Consider the following 23,833-nt stretch of genomic DNA (forward strand, 5'->3'; position numbering starts at 1 on the left):
TCATGTTTACCTGTTATAACTACATTTACACTGTTAATACAAACTCAAAACACTTGTACGCTGTATCCACCGCAAATTAAAATCCCACCTCAAATGGACAGAATCCATTCATATCTTAATAAGGCTTTTATTGCGAAACATTTGCAAGAACATGTTGGGGGACAGGCCCAAAGTTGGTGTTGTGCCTTTGCAGCAAGAAGACCCAGAGCCCCCCCGGGTTCGAGCCCCTGGTTTGCATGTTCTCCCCATGTGTGTGGGTTTTCTCCGGGTTCTCCGGCTTCCTCCCACAGTCCAAAAACATGCAATATGGGGATTCTGTAAATTGGTCACTCTAAATTGACCGTAGATGTGATTGTGTGGGTGAATGGTTGTTTGTCTCTATATGTGGCACTGCGATGGACTGGCGAACTGTCCATGGTGTACCCCGCCTATCGCCCTATTTCAGCTGAAATTGGCACAGCATCCCCCCGCGACCCTCCGATGGAGGATAAAGCAGCAGATAATGGATGTGTAGCTTGCATGTTACAAAATTCAGTTTGCCTGAAACACCTGCAGTGGCTGAAATAGGTCTGTGAGTTAATGAATACAACTGAATTAATCTAATATAGGCTTCCCTACAATTATTATTTCATTAATTAGCATTAAATGTTCCAAAGAAAACACAAGTCGATCTGACATGAGTGAAACAGCCTGTTTGAATCTGATATGGCATGCCATTGTAATAAAGAGGAAACATAATTGCAGAGAACCAAGTATAGCACAAGGTCAGGGTCACAGTAACACACAACGGGAGTAACTTTGTTAAAGCTTCGTTATAGCCACCAACGAGGTGGATAAAGCAGCAACGAAAGGGCCATCCCGGAAAGTGTCCAATGGGAAAGTGCGCTGCCAAATGGAACAAAGCACACAGGTCATCAGCAACTGCAGAAACAGTGTAAGATATAGCCAACATGAGGGTTTGTGTGTGTTCCACATGTAACAAGTTGGACCTCTGTATATATGGCTATTTCCAAACTCACACAAGATCAGCTGGGCGACATCTGCAGAAGAAAAAGTTCTCCCTTTGAGTTCTCATTCCAATCTTAAGCCTCAAATCCAAGCTCTCTGACAAATTGCCTACGATGTAACCTGAACAGCAAACATCATTACTGCAGTCACTGATGTACTTGCTCCTATATATCTATATATCTGTCTTATCTGTTGTCTATCTATAAGATACCGCCACGAAGGGCAGAGTATAACGGCTACACCGACATTTAGAAGCTTCTAGTAATGAGAATGTTCAATAAGTCACATTGAATTCAAAAAAATATTTCTTGAAATGTTGCTATACCATGACCTAACATGACATGTCCCAAGTCTCATATCGATTGATATAATCATATTGCAGGAATGATGTCACCATAAAGTGATGTCATACAGTAACTGTTGGAATCAATAACATTGGTGACGTTAGATACACAGCTTATTTGGATGACTGACAATGTCATTCAAAATGACATTGTTGCAATGTTATATTTATGGAGTGTAAATATATAGTGTGAAGAAGTAGCAGCTTTCTATCTCCTGCTCTCTCACTCTCTCTCTCTCTCTCAAGGCATCAAACAGCTGGAGACGGCCTACTGAGGTGTGTGTTTGTGAGTATGAGTGTGTAAGCTGACAACATTCTGAATTGTTTTGACACACCAGCTGCAGGGATCGCTGGTCTTAATAAGCAATTACACACACAATAATACCCCCCAACATGAACACACACACACACACACACACACTCTCTCTCTCTCATGCATCCACTCAGACTGACTGAAACAGGGCTACCACACACCTAGTTACACACATAGTTGCTGATGCTGGAACACACATCACTAGAACACTGAAGCACGAGTGGAATACTTTGAAAACCGCGCGCGCGCGCAGACCTACTTCACAAACAACCAACACAAAAAACCTAAAGATGTTACAGAACACAGAAGCAGCGGAGGAAGGGAAGCAGCAAAAGACACACTTTAACACACTTACACGCTACTCAGCCTCTTATACACACTCCTACACTCAATCACACATGCTATTAAATTCCCTAATGCCTAGAGCTGTGCTGACAGCTGAGTGTATGTGGTGAGTGAGTTGAGCTCCGTAGGGAGTTAACTGATTAAGTATATCTGTGACAGACACAATCCATGCTTAGTGGCTACTGAAAAAGGAGGAGCGGAGAGCAGGAGGAGAAGGAGATGAGAGGGGGAGGAGAGGAGAGAAACATCTTGTTCAGCACTTTCAACTTGCTACTGTGAGCGCTTTTTTTTCTCCTCTGTTAAATACCAGCTCCATCTGTTTGTGTGAACGTTCTTCTGAGTTATGTCTCTTTTTTTTTAGCAGTTGCATGTCTTGTTAAGGTGCTGGATTGTTGTTGTTTTTCGACCTTTGCCTAGAAGCCTTCTGCTGCTATACCTTTTTAATACTTGAGGGATGGGCATCAAAAGCCACAACATTATGCCCGCACCCCCGAATAAGGCCAGTGTGGAATTACTTGAAATCATACAGTTGAAAGTAAAGCCCACTTCAGCTTCTCACTTCTCAGGAAACTGTCCCCAATGAAATGTCAGGACTTTTACAATATGACATCACGTCGTCTTTGTGGATTTTAGTTAAAGCGGAACTAGACCGGAAGTTCCTATTAACGCTGTTTTTTTGAAACAAACAGTTCAGCCATTGCTGGGAACGTTGTGTTTTATTGTAATCTCGGGGCTCAACAAGATCACTGAAAATCCCGTAATAGTTACGTAAGCAGCGGTTCTCCTGAACAACTGATCGTCCTGCTCCGGGCGGTAGTCCGGGCACATCCGGTTGCGTACATTGAACAGCAGAAGAAGAATAACGTCCATTGTGGAGGTGTTTCACGCGCGACAGTGTCTTCTGACTCTGGGTCTGACTCCGGGTCAAAGTCATAAAAGGGATTGCAGCGGGGAGTCGTGAAGAAGCTATTTTTAAACACTGTTAAAACAATGTTTTGATAATGAGGAGCAGCGCATCCACCATTCCAGAGGGGGGCGCTGCGCTTCTGAGAACGGATGTGCTGGATAGTACTGGCCAATCACAAGCCTCTGTCTTCTGGGGGTGAAAGTTCACTCTGAAATCTCAGCAGAAAAACACCCTCAGAAAAGAGGATTTCTATCGGCTCGTTTAGAGCAACTAGGAGGTTTTTGACCATAAAAACAAGTTAATATATGTAAGTAGACCTCCATAACTAACATTTATGTGCAACAGGACCACTCTATGTCACCTTTAAATTTAGTGTCAAATGGACTGTATATACAGTAACTGTATGGGCATGGACACCTTGACGCTGACCATGTGTTGATGTGCAGTGGATAAGCTTTAATTTGGGCTGGTCGTCCATATATGGTTACTTTTTATAAGAAAAAAATAAAACCACAACACGATACTGGCCAAAATACTGAATTCAGGGTTCACAAACTAGTGGTTGACCTGACAATGGGTTAACATAATCCTAAATTTGTTTTTGTATCATCATGGAAGGAAACGGAGAAGGAATCCCAGGGGAACGGACTATTATTTTAAAAGGCTGCATGAATTATTGCATTGTAGTAGCAGAAATCTCCCATCATGCTTCTATTCTGCATCAAACCTACTGCAGTGTACTGTATAATATTACCCACCCTTGTCTCTCTCCAGCATTGTAAAATAAAACATAATGGGCATATTGAAGCATTACAATTTTTTCACTCCAACAGTGAGCTTAGTTACACTCCCTTTGCTCTTTTCAGACAGCTGGAAAGACAATGGCATAATAAAAGGCACCAAGTGGGGGTTTCAGCTGCCTCATGGCTGAAATGATCACAGTATATCTAGAGGAAGCTGATAAGGTTGTACTCAATAGAAGAAGTTAATTTGTCTATCCTTGAAAACTAAAATTCCTCTGTCCATTTAAGTCTCACAGAGGCTTTGTCATGCATATTAGGTGTGGTGATATGTTTAATTGTCATGTGGTATTCTCTTCTTTGGTAGCATGTTTACATTAAATTAAACATGCAATTAAATAACATATTTGCTAAATTACAGTTGTCAAAATAGTGATGAAATGTGATTTAGATTTAGATTTAGAGTAGAAAGAGAAAGTTGGGGCAGCCTAAAATATATATTATATTATATATTATAAATATTTGATCAAAAGATCATTGATCAAATATAATCTGAGCTGCATGCTGAGTAGAATAATATAATTAATACTGCGCTTTCAGTGATTGAATACTATATATAATAATATTATCTATGTTTAATAACTCAACCAATTGACTTAATATCCACGTCGTATAATTGGTGATGTGTATCTGATTGTGACTGTTATTTTCTTTTCTAGAACCCCTCAAAAAAAAAAACACAAAAAAAAACAAACAGGCACTCCTGTTTGTTGTTGAGGTATCACTGGTCATTAGGCATCGGTGGCTTCAGCTTGTTTAACTTGCAACCAGCGGCTGCTTGCAGGCTTTCAGTACTAACAATCTGATCTGATGTCTCCAAATTACTGCTCTCTGCTACATTCAGTGGCCCCTGGAAATCTCTCCAAGATAAAAAAACACACAAGTCTCTATTTTGTTTGGCCTTTTTTTTGGACCTCTCGAGTTAACAAGTTCGCCCAAGCAAAAACTTTTACATTGGCTGCTGGGATAATGGGGACTTTTGTGAGAACAGAAAAAAAAAAAATATGGTGAGGAAGAAAATGGAAACAAACTAAAAGCAAAGAGGGGAGGAGAGGAGACAGTCGGAGAGAAGAGGAGAGGAGTTGCAAGGTTATGAGGAGAAGGACACAGAGTAGAGGACTGGAGCTCATTAATGAGTAATGGGTTTGTGGCCCTTCGCCCTTGGATGCCATGGGTTCTGATGACTTTGTTGTTACTCCAGTGCTGCAGGCACCAACATGAGCCAATATACACACTCATGCATGTGTATATATATATTTTTTTTTTTTCAGCCAGGTCTATAAGCACAGTCATCTGATTCTCTGACCACATGATTCAACAATGTTGAGCTAGGCTGGTATCTCACAATCAACTACTTTTTTTTAAATTCAGTACTTTTGTCCTTCTCTTCATCACACACACACACACACACAAAGAGAGAGAGAGACACTGTCAGCCTTTTCAGATATGGCCTGTGTCCAGATCTGCAGTGTTTGCAAGCCAGTACCTCCTGCCATCTCATCCCAATTAGAAGCTCCCCTCCTTAGGCAAGGGAGAAGTGGAAGAGACCCCTCCCTCCTTCCTCCCTCCCCATTCTTCCTTCTCCTCCTCACCTTATCTTCCTCCATCTCGCCTAATATTAGTGGCTCCTGTATTATGACAGCTTCTGACACGAGCGCTGTGTAATTACTGAAGGAGCTTGACAGTGTGGGGCAATAGGAGAGGGGAGAGGAGGAGGAAAGAGGTAAATGACTGAAGAAAAACAAGGAAGAGAACTGAAGAGTAGAAGAAAAGTCAAGCAGAGACTGTGGACACAAAATCAGCCATGGAACGGATGAAGACAAGGGAAATGAGACAGAGAAAGAGAGCAAAAGCAAGAGAGGGTAGAGAAAAAGAGCAGAAGGCTGGCAGATTACCCCTGTTGTGTTTGCTCTTATATGCAGTGTGTGTGTGTGTGTTTGGGGGGTGTTCAAGTGTGAGTGAGTTGATAGCTGATGACAGTATCTTGTACCTGCAGTGTGGAGTCATGCCGCCATCATTGTTGCCACTCAGTCAGACCTGGGGAACTCGCTCTGATCGAGACTGCACAAATGATTCTTTTCAAGGTGATCCTAGAAAAGATAATAAAGGAGTGAAGTCACTGCAAAACCTGCAGATTACACACACGGCAGTTCTGTATTTACGATTCATGCTCACCCATAGTATTTGGTGCCAGTAAAGCAACTCGGGCTTGTATAGTCAGAGTTGGGGATGGAATGGAGTTATTGACTGACTTCAGTACTTGGCTGTGTTGTATTTCCTGGTAACGAAATAGGGCATTTCTGACTCAGAGTATTGTGTTCCTAAAGCGTAGAGGCTCACTCAGAGTCTTTATGCCTGTCAGTTATTTAAGCTGTGGTAGCCATAGCAGAATTGCTAAAAACAGTAAATATTTGAGTCTCATCTGTTGGGTCTCTGACCTGAGCTCCTCCCACCAGATGTGCAAGCTCTCCCTTTCTGAGACTCTCCCTCCCATATTGGCATGTTTTATGGATTTGTTGTCTCACTCTCTCAAAAACTGTCCTCCTTTTTAGGTTCCTTTGCAGTGTGGGTAGTTAATTATCAGTGTTGGAATAGCAATCTTTCCACAAATGGGACACCGTGGTCCATATAGTCTTTTACATATTCTTAGTCTACTTCTCTCTCAGATCATTTGATTCCATTATGTTGAAAGGTTATTATGGGATTGCTGATCAATGACACAAGAGATACGGCATGTTGCTTTCATTCCACTCATCAGACTACGACCTGAACCTCAAATGGTCCTGACCAGCCAGTTTTATTATGGTGTGGAGACTGCAAAGTATGGGTCAACGTCGGCGACATCAAAGTTTTTATTAAATTTGGGAAAATGTGTAACATGCAAGGTTTACTTTCTTTGGAACTTTTAATCACTTCTCGTGGTTTTCAGTCAGCTCAGTTTTCAGTGGGTGATTTAATTGAGTTAGTTTGTTCTGGACCACAGAAATAATCCACAGTGATCATTATCATGAGCTGGCTGTTAAAACTGCAGCCCATGATATTCATCAGTCAGAAATATATATATATATATATATTCAAAGATTATTCTTTAGTAAGGGTTTAAACCAAGGCTTCTCAATCTCTATATATATAATTACTAATAGTGTGCTCGAACAAGGTCAACTTTCACGACTAGTTTGTTCAAAATCAGCTGTTTATCGTAGATTGTCTGATGCTATTTTCTTCTCACACTTTCCCGTAACAGCACGGCACATTAATGAGTTGGAGCTAATCTTCTCCCTCTTATTGATGCTTTTCTCCTCCTATTTCAATTTAACAAAACATAAAACAATAATGTATAGTGTTTTTCTTTTTTTATATATATATATATATATATATATATATATATATATATATATATATATATATATATATATCTGTCTATATCAGCTGTTATGTTAAAGTAGTAATGTGTGTCAGAAAATGAAAGTTACAGGGGTGAACAGCAGCATATAAACGCAAAGGAAGTCTGACAGAGAAAAATGGAGATAATGACACTAAATTATGAACACTTCATCTGTACTTATACCTGCTGTTGCCACGCTACAACGAAACAAAATCACTGCTGGTCATTAGCTGCAATCACCACCATAGTGTGTGTGTGTGTGTGTGTGTGTGTGTGCATGCATGCGTGTGTGTCCTAATGATACAAAGGGTTGTTGAGGCCCAGAACAAAATAATTGACCTTAAAAGGAGAAAGGATAAAAAAAAAAAAAAAGGAAAGGAAATGTGGTTTTGGGTAGTTGTGTCACTATGAAACGTTGCTTTACATCTAAAAGAGAACATACAGTATATTTATTATATATACTATATGTGTCCATTACTAATGATTTGATTTGATATTTCGGTGTTGGCATTGCTTATGTACCACATTCTTGATGTAACTTTTCAGGTGGTCGCTGCGTTTCCCCCATTAAAAAAGTATGTTAAAAATATACAGCCTAGAGGTACATCGGACAATTTGAATGTATCATAATTATATTTAATTAGCAGAAGGTGCTGTGAGTCAACAGTGGTGTTATGATGTTTGGCAATGACAACGAATAAGACAAACAAAGTAAACTGTCCTCTGGAGCAGATTATCGTGACACGGAAAGCATCAGAAAAGCAGTGTATTGATGGCTTTCTTGTTCTACACCATCAGGTCGCCCGCGCGGGGGTGGGAAGGGGTGGGGGGAGCTGACATACGGTGAAAGCCGGGGTCAACCCTGGACAGGTCAACAGTCCATTACAGGGTCATCATACAGAGACGAACACATATTTACCCTCATATTCACACCTACGGTCAATTTAGAGTGTCCACTTAACCTCTGTATGCTTTGGGACTGTGGGAGGAAATCAAAGTACTTGGAGAAAACCCACGCACACAAGGGCCAGAACGTGCAAACTCCACACAGCCCTCTGTTGAACCAAGATTCAAACCAGTGACCTTCCTACTGTGAGGCAACACTGATAGCCACTACACAATGAGACTTTATTTTTTTTTTAAAAATAAAACATTTAATCTGTTTTGTTTTAACAGTAGTTACTCTGTTGCTGTAACGACAAAAGAAAACGTATTATTATCAAAAACACAGTCACGTATCTACTCAGTCAGCAATAATGAAATGAAAATGCCTCTGTAACAGATTGTGACAGGGCACATTGTGTTTGGTTGTTAACAAAAATATAAACGAATCAATGAAATTAGTCTGCAGTCATAGATATTTATCAGAGGCATCTTTAATTGCTGTTGTGAAAGGTTTCTTATTTGCGTGTCTGTTGTGTGCTGTGATGCGAGTACACTGAATGCATTTGCCCACTGGGCTATTAATCCAGAAACACTACACTCTTTTTGTACCATTTTGGACCATAGGCTCCACACACATACAGGCTAAGATAACTGCCTGCCAGCCACTTTGCAGGCTCCGAGAGTGTGAGATGCTCCTAGAGCTGTAAGAATGGATTTAGCCCTGTCAAAAGTTTTGCAAACAAACATTTACAGACGTGTGCCATGCACCAGTTTGCAGCTAAACAAACTTGTCTAATAGGAGTGTCAAGTCAAGTGCCTTTTAAAACCAGATTTACTCTGCGGTCTGCGGGTGCTTCGTTGACTTTGGGTGCTCTTTGCTGAAGTAAGAGCCAGATAAGAGTGATGTGACTGGTTTCAACACATTTATGTAGTTTTAGACAACTATTATATGTTCTTTTTGATTCACTAGCAGTAAGTAAAGCTCTTTCCTCTTTGCATGCATCTGTCAATTCCATTTAGCTCATCCTAATGGTCCTCTATCATCAAAATGTGGATGAATAAAACAGTACTGAACCAAGCAATGCACGTTTTCTCCATTTCTAAGGTTTTTAATGCCAGTTTCTTCTCCTGGTATAATTTATGATGACGCCATTCTGTGAGTGTGGCCCGAGTTAGTTGGTATGGTCCCCAGCCAGTTAGCTGCTCCGATCTGTGGGTAAATGTAACTTTAGGCCTGCTGTATTTTTTGTGCTATCTGATCCCACAGATGACCACACCAGAGTCCGGCTGCAGCTGTTGGAGGGAGACCCCCATTCCGACTACATCAACGCCAATTACATTGACGTGAGTCTTTACACACACAATGGTTATGGTTGTGATGGGAAGGAGTTGATTCCCCTCAACTTTGACCCAATCGTCTGAAGTTTATGACACTATTTCTGATTTCTATTCCCACAAATGTTTTAATTTTCCATAATATATTCTGTCTAAAAGCCTCAAACTGTTCCTCCTCGTCTCCTCTGGGCTGGCTAGACGTTGTGCTCGGCTTGCTGTTTAAATCTCACTCACAGCTGCCTGTTGTAATGAATTGGGTACAAAATGTTCCTTTTCAATCAAACAACCACACATCCCCTCCATGAAGATAATGCTATACCTACAGCATGGTCCTAATGCCAATATGAAAGTGATAGATGTTTACAGCCCTCCAAGGTTATGTGTCTCATGGAAGGAGGTGGTTGTGACAGTGTGAGGAGTCTGTGTGGGAATAATTGTTGGTTGGAGAGTCGTTGGTTTTCATCGAGAGAAATTAAGATTCCTTCTGTTATTTAATTCGGTGTTTATCGGGAAAACGACCTTGAGTTTTGCTTCGGGGAAGGAGTGGAGGGACTGGAGAGGGTGACTGAGCAAATTAAAAAGGGAAGAAAAATGGATAGGAGGAGGGAAAGAGGAGAGAGAGAGAGAAGTCAGGAGAGAAAGTGACAGATGGGTGGTAGGTAATGAGAAGAAAGAAAGAAAGAAAGAAAGAAAGAAAGAAAGAAAGAAAGAAAGAAAGAAAAGAAAGATTAGGTGAAAGGGGAGTATGGGAAGAAAAAGGTGACTATGACCAAGATTTTTTTTTTCCTGTCTCACAGGGGTACCATAGACCCAGACATTACATCGCCACACAAGGTAATTAAAGTGATGTGATGAGTGTGTGTAACAAAAGTATGTGTGATTGTGCAGGTGTGTGTGTGTGTGTGTGTGTGTAGCAGCCACCTGGTAAATGTCGTCCTTTTGGACTGCAAGGCTATTACCACAACCTCCTAAATCTAAACCAGCCAATAAAATCCCTGTGACAAATTTAAGACCCCATTACCTCAAACCGACGAACCACTATCTGGGATTGATAGTGTGCGAGCGCACGGGTGTGTGAGTGCACGTTTCCCTGCCCGGCGTGTGTGTGTGTTTCATGTGTGTGTTAGTGTGACGCGTGTGCTGTCAGTGCTGATGCATTTTTACATGATGTCAGACTGAGCGAGTGTGTGCTTGTGTGCGGTTTGTGTGTGCCAGTATGTCTTCATCTCTAATGCGTGTGTGTGTGTGTTTTTTTGTGTGTGTGTGTTTGTCAGGGCCCATGCAGGAGACAGTGAGGGATTTCTGGAGGATGGTCTGGCAGGAAAACTCAGCCTCCATTGTCATGGTTACCAACCTGGTGGAAGTGGGCAGAGTGAGTTCATCATCCAAGGGATTATGTGTACATGTGCATGTAGAGGCCCCACACCTAGAGTATGGGATTAGCAAAGACTTTAATTCAAGATTTCTGATTTTCTTTTATATAGGCAGAATCAATCAGTGGTCAAAATTATCTTGACAACTGGTGGACACTGGGACTTAAGCAGAGCAGGAAGGTGAAGAAATACTGTAAAGCAGTTTAGAAATTGAAGCCCACAGCTAATCAAAGAAATTAAATTTTATTTCTTAATCTGGTTCTGTAAATGATCAGGTCAGTAAGGCTGCAACTGATGCATATCTCATTAATGACGTACTGAATTGGGTTATGACTGATAAGACTCGGCCAGGAAACATCTCCAAGTGTGTATAATTTTCATAAATTTCAGTTTCTGTTCACCCTGAATAAAATGACCCCAAAAACAGCCATGCTTCATTTCTAAAAATGTTTGAGGCCAGGGACGAGTGTAGCTATTGATTAATGTTAATAGTAAATATTCCCTAATTCTTATTAACTTTTTCTTATGGCTTTTGCTCCTAACCTTTTAAACAATTTGTGGTTAGCATTTAAAACAGTGTAATTGATGGCATATGCTATACTGGTTCTTCATTAACTTTTTAAAGGTTGGAAATCAGACACCATTACACGCACCATGGTGTTCATTTAGTGGAGAAATGTATTTAAATCTCAATTACCTAAAAGTATAGAAGGGCATTGGCTGTTGGACAGGGAAGTGCATTTACATAATACCACTTTCATGTTGAATGTAAATATTATTAATGAATGGATTTCGCATGTATTTCCTGTGTGAGTGGTGATTGTCTCCAACTCCCCGTGACCCACATGTGGAGAATAAAGTGGTAGAAAATGAATGAATCCTACAATTAATTTATTATTTACAATTAGTGTGTGTTTTCTGTAGCCATTCATAATGCAGGAGTTATCACACAATGCTTGATGTTGTTTTTATTATTAACCACGGTGATCATGAAGGTATTTCAAAAGCACAATGTGACTTTATTTTCCAGGTGAAGTGTGTGCGTTACTGGCCTGACGAGACCGAGGTGTACGGAGACATCAAGGTGACCCTGATAGAAACTGAACCGCTGGCAGAATACGTCATACGGACATTCACCGTCCAAAAGGTAAAGGCAACGAAAACGAAAGATACATTTAACCGTGTAATGTCATATTATTTACACAGGATTTACACATGGTACCATGGTGCTGTACCAACCTATTGAAACTCAGGTTCAAAGAAAAGTTCCCACAAGTAGGATTCAAACCCTTTATGTTTTCATGTTCTTACTCTCACTGTTCCTTGTACCTTATAGTTTCCTTTTCAATTTATTTAATCTTTTTTTTCAAACCCCAACCCTGGTACAATTACAGCATATGTGTGATTAGGGATTTGAGGATTGAGAATGAGCAACGTTGTTTGTTTCTCGTTGTTCAAGAGGAGGCCTGAAAGCATAATTGGGGCCCTTGTAATCAGGCAGGAGGGATTTGAGAGGAGAAACGATGAGTAAAGAGGGGAAATGTGCTGTCATTGTTGTGATGCAGTTCTCCAAGTCTCTCCATAGTGAATAGAAATCAGCAGAAACTACACTTCACAGCAAGACAAAAATCCAAGATCCAAATCCCTCATTCAAAGTGTGCTGCATTGTGCTATGATGGTAAATGGTCTGGATCTATATGGCACTTTTCTCGTCTCGTTGACCGCTCAAAGCTGCTTCACACTACAGTTTTTCCATTCGCACATTATTCACTCACACATTTACACAGCACATCTATATGTATCTATGTATCACACAACTTTCATAGTCATTCATTCGCTGCCGTGGGGGTCATGACCAAGGACACATTGGCATGTAGATTCGCGGAGCCAGGAAACAAACCAACAACCTTCCAGTTGAAAGACGACTCGCTCTACCACTGATCCGCAGTACTGATATGCACCGATGTTGTTCTGTACAGCACCTGGATGTAAATGCCCCATAAAATAACCCATGTTTTCTCTCTTTTTAAAATCCAAAGTGTAACCCTGTTCAAAAAAATATACTGAAATGATTTAAACAAGATAGAACAGCACTGGCTGTTGGTTGGGGAATGCTTACAAATAGAGACCGTGTACTCTTACCTTCAGGTTGAACCAAAGGATAAATGTAACATAAAATAAATATGAGTCCTGCCTTTTTTTGTAACTGAAACTGTATCTCTGTTCTAAATATATGAGAAATAACAAAAAACACGTTCGCACCTACACTGCCAAAAATCTACATCAACAGTAAGTAGCACATTTATTACCCCTGCAACAGAAATCTTGATCTTTCCTTCCTGCTGTCTTGTGGCTTTTTTCTTGCATTTTCTATACGGCTGTCTGTCAAGGTCTTTTTTTTCCTTTATCCCGAATTTTCTTTCCTCTTCACTTGTGTGAAAGCAGCTTATGAAGATGAGTCTTCAAGTCCTCGCTGTCAGCTCATTTAGAAAGCTATTAATCCATACCACCTCCATGTGTGCACGTGCGCACATACTCATACATTCCAAAGAAAAGCTGGATTTGAAATGCCTGTCATTCTGCTGTACGCATTAATACGCAGAAATACACACCACGCTCACAAGTGCAAAATTCATTCTATTTAAACTACAGTAGGTTTTTCGCGACGCCACAAAGAGACATGGAGAGGAAGAGACTATACAGGTTCTGCACCTCAGTTGCACAATTTCCTTGAAGGACATGCATCAATCACAGTTTTTTTTACGACATTACTCGAATCCTGTCTGTGGCTCACTGATCTGGAGAAAGCAAACAAATGCATACCACTGCAGAGACCAAATCATGCAGGTCTAGACTCAGCAGTGTACACAGACTACAGGCCAAACAAACACAGCTCCATGGGCCAGCACATATTACACAGATTGGGCAGATGGCCTGCAAGAGGTGTAAAACAGGCTGTTTACTATATGTAAAGCTGTGGAGACTCTCTGAACAGGGACAGAGCACTGACACACCATGTTGATTGTACTATGTGCCAAACAAATGCTCATTGCCTTCCTAACTCTGGGGAGATGAGCAGTTTACTGACACCCTGTCAGTTTTTACCCTCTGGGGGTAGAGCTTGGTTCCCTTACAGAGAGAATGCCCATTGTATTCTTCTTTTAGTTTGATTATTTAAATAGTTTATTGACATTTTGTTAGCGGTGTAAGCACTTTCCTTTAACTTAGGGGAAATGATGTGACAGAGGGGAGAGCTTGGTGACAATAGACATTGTCATTTAGATCTGTCTCGCTCCCAGTATTAGACATTAATATATCTGCAGTATTACATTTGCACAGCAAATTCTAAGGTACAAAACCCTTAAAAGAACTTAGAGGACACACAGCCATCAGCTAGTTTTCTGACACTTCTGCATTTGCAGCGTTAAGAGGTCCAACTCTGAAAGGGTGGAGTGCGAAACATGGCAGTCCATTGATTTGTTGACAGAATTATTGCTTCTGTGTGATGACAAGGAAAAACACAAAATTGGTGTGTGCTTTTTTGTTTTTTTTTCATCTGGCCTGCAGCCTTCTTTTGAACTAAGCTTCTTTCTATGATAAGGAGCCACATACTATGACAAAAAAAACACACACAAAATGCTGGAGGTCCTCCATTGTTACCCTTTGTTTAATGTATTGCAATTTTCTTCTTCATGGATTTTATCGGTGGGCTGCGCTGTGTATACATTCTGCATACACTAATACATCTCATACGTTGCGTGATATGACGCCATTTATGCAGCTGAAGCAGTGATCATCGCCTAGAACAGTAATGAATGCAATTTGTCCCTCAACTGTTACATATTAGTTTCAAAAAGAATATCATTTCTAAAGCGGGGGCACAAATTGCTGCAAATTTTCTTTCACAGTAAACATGAGCATTAGAGTGTTTTCACCTCATCATTGTTATGCTGTTCAGAGTTCTTTGAATGTTGCTTTTGTTATTTTTTTTTTTTTACCAACCAGGCATGGAGTGTTGGAACACTGTCTATCGATTTAGAGAAGTAATTTCAACATCACAAGAGAGCAAATCAATGAAAAGTCCAGTTATCAAATCACCTTGTGGTTTTCTGGGTTTTAGTTTTCTCCAATGTCTGCTTCCAATGACACTCTGTCTGTCTTAGAATACCTCTGCATCTTCATCCGTCCTTACAACACCACTTCCCCCCCATCTCAGTTTCCATCATTCCTTTTCCACTGCTCCTACTATCTCACATCTCTGTGCCTTGACCTCTACCTCTGTTGTTCACCTTTCTAAATTACATCTGCTTCTCAAATTGTAAGACAAACAGTCTAAACAAACAATTCAATGCACTAGTTTCTATACCAGAATAGAATGTGAAATGTACAACACATTTCCCTCCCAGTTCTATTCTTGGAGAGTAAACTGAACTGAGGAATACATGTCTCTATTCATTTAAGATCTGTTTGGTTTCAGCCAGTATAAGGCAATCCATTGGTTTGAATTATTAAAGAAGAACCCTGTAGTGTAGAAACAATTGTGTCTGCTGGAATCTAAAGCAAGACTCATACTTATCTTATGATGCATTTTGGAACTGTCAAAAAGTTAGGAAATTCATACATCCTGTGAAGAGGGATGTCACTGGATACCCTGAGATGCTTGTCAGAATTCAGAGTGAGATCTAGAGGCAAGACTTTTCAGCCTGAAGGTTGCTGATGTGTCGCTGTCTGTCTTGAGCAAGGTGACACATACAGGACTGTCAAAGTCATACGGTTACTGCTGACAGGTTTGAAATTCACAGAATACACTGAGGTGTCTTGGAAGCTTTGCTTAAGTCACATTAGGTCCTGGATTTTGTGGCTCTGAACACAACATTCATCTCATCACTGTGAACGTGTTAGTGACACTAGTGCAGTGCCCGTAGGAACTATGTATTCCTATAGTGGGAGCTGAAGAAGATTTTTCACTTAATTCTTTTTAAATGAAAGAAATTGCGTTGTGTTTAATGAGGTTGCACAGTGTTTGTATTATGTAACCCTACACTAATGCTAATTGTAGCCTCGCTAGCTTACGTTTGGAAACAGGTTCGCCAAGTTAGCCCTAAAGTAGTAGCGTGCTAATGCAAATTAAATATGTACTTGCTTATTGGTCAATGGACACCTTGTCATTTCAGTATAACACCATGTTCTGCAGTGAACCGTGTGAGAATGTCTCACGCACCGCGAGGAGGACAGCCTCTTCACTCTCCCACCTCCCTGCTTCAGACAGCACAGCTGCTGCTGATGAGCCGCTGCCTGCCTGGTATAGCGTGATAAATCAGCGAAAGTGCAGCATGATAAATCAGCAAAAATGAAAATTCCTCCAAATAAATTGAAAATCAAGGATGCATTGGGCCATGCTCAACACATATCAAAAGTCTTAGGGCGATCTGACAAATGGTCAGCGAGATATGCCTGTCAAAGACACACAGACACAACTTGCTTTATAGATTGATAATACCGAGCAACAATACCATCCATTTGCGGTTCTGGATTATGGCCGCCTAACAAATCAAGTACTATTAGCTCTCTTTTGGTATCCTCCAATTTCAGTTGGAAATATCTGCAAATAAAGCTACTGTATTCATCAGCTTTTATTTGCTAACTCTCCATGTGTGCCATTTGAATGCTTATTTAAGTACTATGGCTGTTTTTTGTTTTTTTTTTTTTCTGTGGATAACTATGTTGGTCTTGTGATATCTGGCCGTTTGAGAGATTAGTGAACTTGAAAACATAGCCGGACAACAGAGAGCTCCTCCACTGAGGATACTGCATGCTAAGCCTGCTTTCATTTTGAATTTACAATACTATGAAGACAGAAGTGTGTTGAACAGAAGCTTGTGTTTCTTTGAGTATCTCTTTCATATAAAGCAAACTTGCCTTGTAAATACCCCTCACTGTCTCATTGTCCAGAAATTATGATTTATGAATTATGAGATTATTATAATGCAAAAAGTGGAGAAGAAAACTCTACACTGTATTAACTATTGGTTGTTTCAGCATCATGAAAGCTTCTTGACGTTTACTAAAAATTATACAATGACTCTTTATAAACCAAAGATACTTGAAATTAAAATGACTTACAGACATGGAGAACAGTATCTGAATGGATCCAGGATTAGAGGCATGCTTTTTAAGCTGCTAAGAAGGAAACACTGCAGATTACAGTTTTCAAATATGAAGTCTGTCTTATCTGTGAAGCATCATAATGTCATCTTTAGCTCCTTCATATCCTCATTGTTGAGCAGTTACTAATACTAGCAGTTACTAGAAATAAACCAGCAATTTGCTTATGATTTTTAGTCCATCATTGCCACAATACAACAAGATTTTGGTCTTTCATACTTTTTAATTTATTTATTTTTAATTTTTATAAAACTAAGGAAATCTTATAATATATTTTACTACACGATATGTTACAAAATACAAAATATTGCCTGTATATCTTGATTAATAGATGAAGAGATCAAGGTGATCTCCTTTTTTAAAATAGTTTTACATATATCTTTTTAAAATTTCCAGCTGACCAATGACATTTTGTGCCATCGATCTCATCGGCATCAACCCATGAGATCGATTTATTCTCCGTCTGAGGACAGAGGCACCATAGCCTCTAGATTCCTCAAATCCCTGCTGTATATCAGGCTGCTGAACATTGATATGTCTTCTTGTCAGTATTTGCCAAATGGGCCTTGATGACATATGTGAGATTCATGCTAAATATTTTCTTTAAATTTGACTTTAAATTGTACAACTCTTTGTGTTTTTTTCAGAAGGGCCATCATGAAATCCGTGAACTCCGCCAGTTCCATTTCACCAGCTGGCCTGACCATGGAGTTCCCTGTTATGCCACCGGACTGCTGGGTTTCATACGACAGGTCAAGTTCCTCAACCCTCCAGATGCTGGGCCCATAGTGGCACACTGCAGGTAGGAAGACAGACACACAGTCAAAGCACAACAAGGTTTGGTACAGGAGATTAGCTTTATTCCCTGATGCTGCTGGTCAGTGGTTGCACAGATTAGACATGGATCAAACAAACACAGCATCTCACTCAGTTGTGCAGCAAAATTCAGAGCACAACCTCTTTTGCAGAACTGTGAATCGGCAAATAGGCAAGCAATATTGTAGGAGAGAAGAGATTTAGGGAAAAAAAATATGGGAAGAAAAATATGCTGCAATCACCTCACTGCTCAAGGGTCAAAAGAAAAATAACAGAGAAAATGTTATATTAACAAATCTTACCTCCACTGTCACAGAACATTAGCTCACAACTGGTTGAAAACCTGAACAGTCTCCATTATTTTTGAAATATGAAGGTTCAACCTTCAAGCGAGTTCTTCCAAGATATTTTATGTTTGGCCCAAGCTCTACACTGCTGGTGTTGCTGGAGCTGTTCTTCCAGGTCAATGAAATGGCACATTTTGCAGATCAAGAAATGTACAATATTATGTACGTTTTCTCTTTTTGATGAACTGAAAATAGACACAGGAAAGAAAAAGTGTTTCTCCCAGTCCCTCAAGCCAGACCTTTGGTAGAGTGAACATGGATACCAAATGAGGACATGCTATAAACAAATGTTCTTGAGTTTCTGGCTGACTACAGAAAAAACATCCCTCACCAAGCTCCAAATTCAGGTGCAGAAGGATGCCATTAGTGCCCAGTGTTTCCCCAGACCAAAAGAAATCTGGGATGGCTTTCTGGATGTCCTCCATCACACCCGCTGGTTGTGTCAGAGCAAATAATTTGTGTCAGAGAGTCAAAACAACCAGGTTATTGGTGACCAGAACCCTTCACCTATATGACAGGTTGGGTAGCAACCATTTCCATTGAGACAGCTGAGCTCACACCTTCACCTTCACTCGCTCCCAGTTTTTTCTTTTCTTTTATATATATATACATTAAACCCTCTTTCCACTCATTTCAGACACTTATTTCTCCACATTCCAAACAACAAAGCTTCACTTTTCAACCAGATTAAGCTTTTGCATACCGATCAAGGGAGTACCTTGACTTGTGATAAAAACATTAACGTCATCAGCATAGGCAGAGACACTTGGAAGGGAATGGACCAAAGGAATCTGGCAGCATTAGATCATTTAACTTCTCTCTCTAAGTCTACATAGTAAAAGCTGAACAGCAAAACTGTAGAGATAGGCCACTCAAGCACAGACCCCATTGTTACCATACACTGTGCACCATCGTACAGTAACCCAATCCAAGCCAAAAATAAAAATGTCACTAAAACCCAGGAGTGTAGAAAACAAAACAAAAAAATGTGATCCACCTTGTCAGAAGCTTCCTCTTGATCCAAAGAAACAAAACACCAATCAACATCATAATAGTAACTTAGATCTTCAAGAAAAAAATATTGTGCATTGTTCTGACCGGAACATGATACGTTTGATCACTGTGGACAATTAAATCCAGCACAGTCTTGAGTCTATTGAACAGTGCTCTTGAGAGCATCTTACAGTCTGTGCAGACAAGAGCAACTGGCCTCCAGGTCTTAATCATCTTTTTTTTTTTGGAAACAAGGACTGCACTGCTCATTGGCAGGAGACAGAGATCATGTCCTGTAAGATTCACAAATTACACTGTGCAAATCTGGTTCAATACATTTGAAAAAACGCTCAAGAAAGTCAGCAGAAAGGCCACCAATACCTGGTGCAAACCCTGAGGCCATCTGAAAAAAATCGAATACTATAATTGTGTGAAACAGATAGGCTTTAATTGTTGTAGTTCTCCTTCAAAATATGATTAGGATTGCTGTTGAAACCTAATCCTTCTAAGACCATAAATCCTTGTAATTGCGCATATGATCAGTGAGAATAAATGATTATGTTGTGTGATACCCATTTTTAAAAGCTATATATTTGCTCGTCTTTTTTGATCAAGAATAAGTCAGATGACAAACACATGCATTATAATAAATATTAAAACTATAGCAAATGTTCTTTAAACATGATAACAACCCGTTTCATTACAACATTGTCAACGTTATCACATGTTTTGTTCCACCACGAGCATCACTACATACCGTGAATAGAAGACAAAGGTCAGCACTCAAGCAACAAAAAAGCTTCAGGAAAAGGTTCTTCATATTGCCAGACGCATTTAAAATGAATGTATTGAAATTGGTCGTCTTCCGTAATATAACAGATGTCACTGAGTGCATCTATACAGAGAGAATTAAACTCTTTCCCTGCCATTATTTGCTCATGGTGGAGAAAACGTATCCCTATTCACGTTATTCATGTTCATGTTAAATCTATAACTATATGTGTGTCATAGGACACAGCCTAGGCTAACTGTTAAATCACTGTATGTCAAAAAAACAGGTAGGTGTTTGCAGCTGCTTTGACATTTAATAAATAAAAGAATGTTACTCACGCTGATGAACTATGTTTGTGCCACTCTTACTAATACTGGAACAAGAAAATTGCCAGTTTCTCAAGTCCTTTCCAAAGGGACCATAACCTTTCCAAAAATGTGTGTTCTCTGATCTGTCAAATTAAATCACTGTTGACTGCTGAAATGTAATTTAAACCATTCCTTGTGGACTTGCCAACGCTTGCACCCAAAGTCGAGTGAAAGCTAGGATCTGTAATTTGTTTCTGAAACACTTTCCCTCTTATTTGTTTAAAATCCTCCCTCTACTCTGATTCACAGGTTCACCTGATTACAGTATTAGCTTATTTACACGAAACATAGTCACGGTCTCTACTTCCTCTGAGGCCCTTCCTCAGACGGACAGCTATTAGATAAAAAAAAGGCAGCCTACACACTGACAGAGACCATGACAAACAAGGAGAGCAGCGTTGTACACACAGATGGCCATAGTAAGAGGATGCAGACATACGGGCAGGAACTTATGCCAGTCACTTCCAATATCCAGGGGCACTCTGATGCTATTGGCCTGTGTCATGAGGCGTTCAAAACTCACACCTACACACATGTTTTCACACACACACACACACACACACACACACACACAGAGGCCCAGCAGTATTCTGTTCTCGACATTAATCACAGAGGTTGACAGGTAATCTGCTGAGGCAGTCCCAGTTCCTCTCTCCTTTTCCTTTCCATCTTCCCTTCTCTTTCAGCTCTTTTGTCTCCTCGTTCCTCTCTCCCTCTCTCTCTCTACTATTTGGAGAATTGAAAAGTGAAAGATAGGTCTCTTCCCTCCCTCTCCTTATATCTCCATACACCTGAGGGTCCCTCTCCCTCCATCCCTCGATATTTTGTGTCGCCTTTCCTCCCCCGATCGCTCCCTTGTGGCCACCACTTCTTTCACTAACCTCGTCCCACAATTCTCTCCCCTGCCCTCTTCCTTCCCTTGATTGTTCAGTTCGTCAATCCATCTGCTCACCTTCATGTGTCTCCTCTCTCAAGGAGATACTGTTCAGAATGTGTCACTTTAACAGCTGACACGGGGTATCAATGTCTGTGTGTGTGTGTGTGAACAAAACACTGAAAAAAAACACTGATTGAAACATGTTCACATTCTCTTTGATGCCTACTGTTAATATGAAATAATAACTTTCACCTTGCAGAATTGAGGATATCATCATAGATGTATAGCTATACAATAACAGAGATGACAGGGATTTTTTACATTTATTTGTCTCTGTAGTGCCGGTGCAGGGAGGACGGGCTGCTTCATTGCAGTGGACATTATGCTGGACATGGCAGAGAATGAAGGCGTGGTGGACATTTTCAATTGCATCAGAGAGCTGAGATCACAACGAGTCAACATGGTGCAAACTGAGGTAAGCGTTAAGGTCTGCAGGCCTGTGCATGCACAGACTGTAAAGTTTGGTGTTCTTCTTACAGTTTTACATTTGGTTGTAAAGTATGTTATTTGTTTTATTAACGTCTGTCTGCCTTTTTGTATTTTTGTAGCTCACACAGAAGCATAAAGAGAGACAGTTTCTCACTACTTCTCTCAGCCTCACGTCTTCCATTCCCGTCACTCTATAAATATTAAACGAGGTGACTTTTGTGCAAAGACGAACATAAACACAATGTATACACAAACAATCTCAAATCAAAACTCACACAGATTTACAAATCACTCTGCCTGTGTGTTTTTAGAGAATCAATTGTAAGATGCAGACGCACAAAAACATACACACATGAAATATGTCTCGCTTTTACAAATAGTTTGATGCTGAAACTTAATAGCACTCAGCGTACTTCACTTTTGTTCAGACCAAAGTAGCACTATCTAGTCCTTATAGAATGATCACTTTACTACTACTACTACAACTAATATTTCTGTGGTCCTGAACATTTTTTTCACTCTGTCTTCTTTTGGAGCAAAGTATTCATTTCTTCTCAAGTGACCTTAAACTGACTTAATTTCTCCCATCTCTTCATGTGCTATAATAAGAAGAGTTACCCAAGGCAACACTTCAAGTGTTTTCACATCATGGCACTTGCATAAAAGCGGTGTTTGCATGTGTGTGCACATGTACATGTGTTTATATGCTTCTTGATACCAAGCAAACTGCATCAGAACCTCCCTTCTGAGGATGTGTGGGAGCAATTTGTGTCAGTATTTGTGTCAGTATTGTACGTATGTGTGTGTGTGTGTGTGTGTGTGTGTGTGTGTGTGTGTGTGTGTGTGTGTGTGTCACCATCGGCCACAGCAGCTAATTTCAATGATGCTTTAAAAATCCCTCTCACATTTAACATTCAGACACAGGCTAAAAGATGACCCGTCAGAAAGTAAACACAAGTCTGAGCAAAAGCACAAGAATGAAATGTGGGGCAGAGAAATAAAAATGTGAATGAACAATACATAAAAAATGGTTGGACAAAGGGAGGCAGCGAAAGGGATGAATTAACATGCACAGTAGCTGCTGTAGCTCTTTAAGGCTGATGCTTTTAAGAGTGAGCTGGTTGTTTGGAGCACAAAGAGCACACTTGATCCAGCGCTCGGAAACACTGCAGGGCAAAGCGTCGCTCCCGTTTGATTCACGCAGAGGTTGCTGAGAGAGCACGAGCGCACAAAGCAAACAAAATACTGTGTTCACAGCGGAATGTTTGAGTTTGTCAACGACTTAAAAAAAGGCAGGAGATACACAGCCGCAGCTACTGTCCCAGAGGTGTAAGCGCTTGCAGCCGCCATTGTGTGAAAAACTACATTCAAACTGAGCTGCACATTGAGTTTAAGACTCTAGCCTGTGTTTACTATTGCATTTCTTTGATCGTGTACCTTATGTTGAAATTGCAGGAGCAGTATGTGTTTGTTCATGATGCCATCCTGGAGGCGTGTCTATGTGGAAACACAGCCATTCCCGTTTGTGAGTTCAGAGCCATTTACTACAACATCAGCAGACTGGACCCACAGACGAACTCCAGCCAGATTAAAGACGAATTCCAGGTGAGTGCACTCAGATGTCAACTTGCATAAAGCTAACCTTATACCCCATAAACATCCCCTGACCACTGGTTCAAAATTATTTGTATCAGGAACTCACCAGCTCTGTTGTTTTTATGTCTGTCAATTCTGTGATCACGGCCATCTTAATTGGAATGATGTGACTGAAAGTTGGAGAATGACTGAAAACACAAAGGTGTGACCACAAAAACAAATAAAAAAACTAAATTCGATTGCTCAAAAAAATCCACTCTTCCAACAGTTTGATAGGATAAAGGCTTCTTGCCCCTGCTCGCACACCCGCACTGTCGGTGCATACACACAAACACTCCCTCAGTCAGGTCTGATAGTATTGCTTGACATGGCCCATTTTCGGATGAAGGACGCATCATACCAATAATCTTGCAGTTTGTTCACAAAGGCCAAACAGAGACACAATAATATCAACAACTGAAATCATGAAAAGTTGCATACTGCTGCTTTAACTAATCATGTTTCTCCCAGACGCTGAATATAGTGACCCCTAGAGTCCGTCCAGAGGATTGCAGTGTGGGATTGCTACCCAGGAACCATGACAAGAACCGAAGTATGGACGTCCTATCAGCAGACCGATGCCTGCCTTTCCTCATATCTGTGGACGGAGAGAGCTCTAATTACATCAATGCTGCATTGATGGATGTAAGTGTTTGTTTAGGTGTTTATTAAATATG

The 23,833-nt window shown here is 40.4% G+C and overlaps 1 protein-coding gene across 1 annotated transcript in view; it reads left to right on the forward strand.

The window, feature by feature from the left end:
* The window catches only part of ptprt (protein tyrosine phosphatase receptor type T), a gene marked incomplete at its 3' end in the record, with an annotated part of 242,868 nt that overhangs the window by 208,016 nt on the left and 11,019 nt on the right, over positions 1–23,833 (forward strand). The window contains exons 24-31 of the mRNA XM_083892431.1: positions 9,254–9,330; positions 10,119–10,155; positions 10,596–10,693; positions 11,725–11,841; positions 17,507–17,661; positions 21,372–21,507; positions 22,977–23,126; positions 23,628–23,801. Coding sequence (XP_083748557.1) covers positions 9,254–9,330; positions 10,119–10,155; positions 10,596–10,693; positions 11,725–11,841; positions 17,507–17,661; positions 21,372–21,507; positions 22,977–23,126; positions 23,628–23,801 — 944 coding nt within the window. The remainder of the gene's footprint in view (positions 1–9,253; positions 9,331–10,118; positions 10,156–10,595; positions 10,694–11,724; positions 11,842–17,506; positions 17,662–21,371; positions 21,508–22,976; positions 23,127–23,627; positions 23,802–23,833) is intronic.

This window comes from Microchirus variegatus, assembly GCF_963457635.1.
Source record: "Microchirus variegatus genome assembly, chromosome: 7".
Lineage (NCBI taxonomy): Eukaryota > Metazoa > Chordata > Actinopteri > Pleuronectiformes > Soleidae > Microchirus > Microchirus variegatus.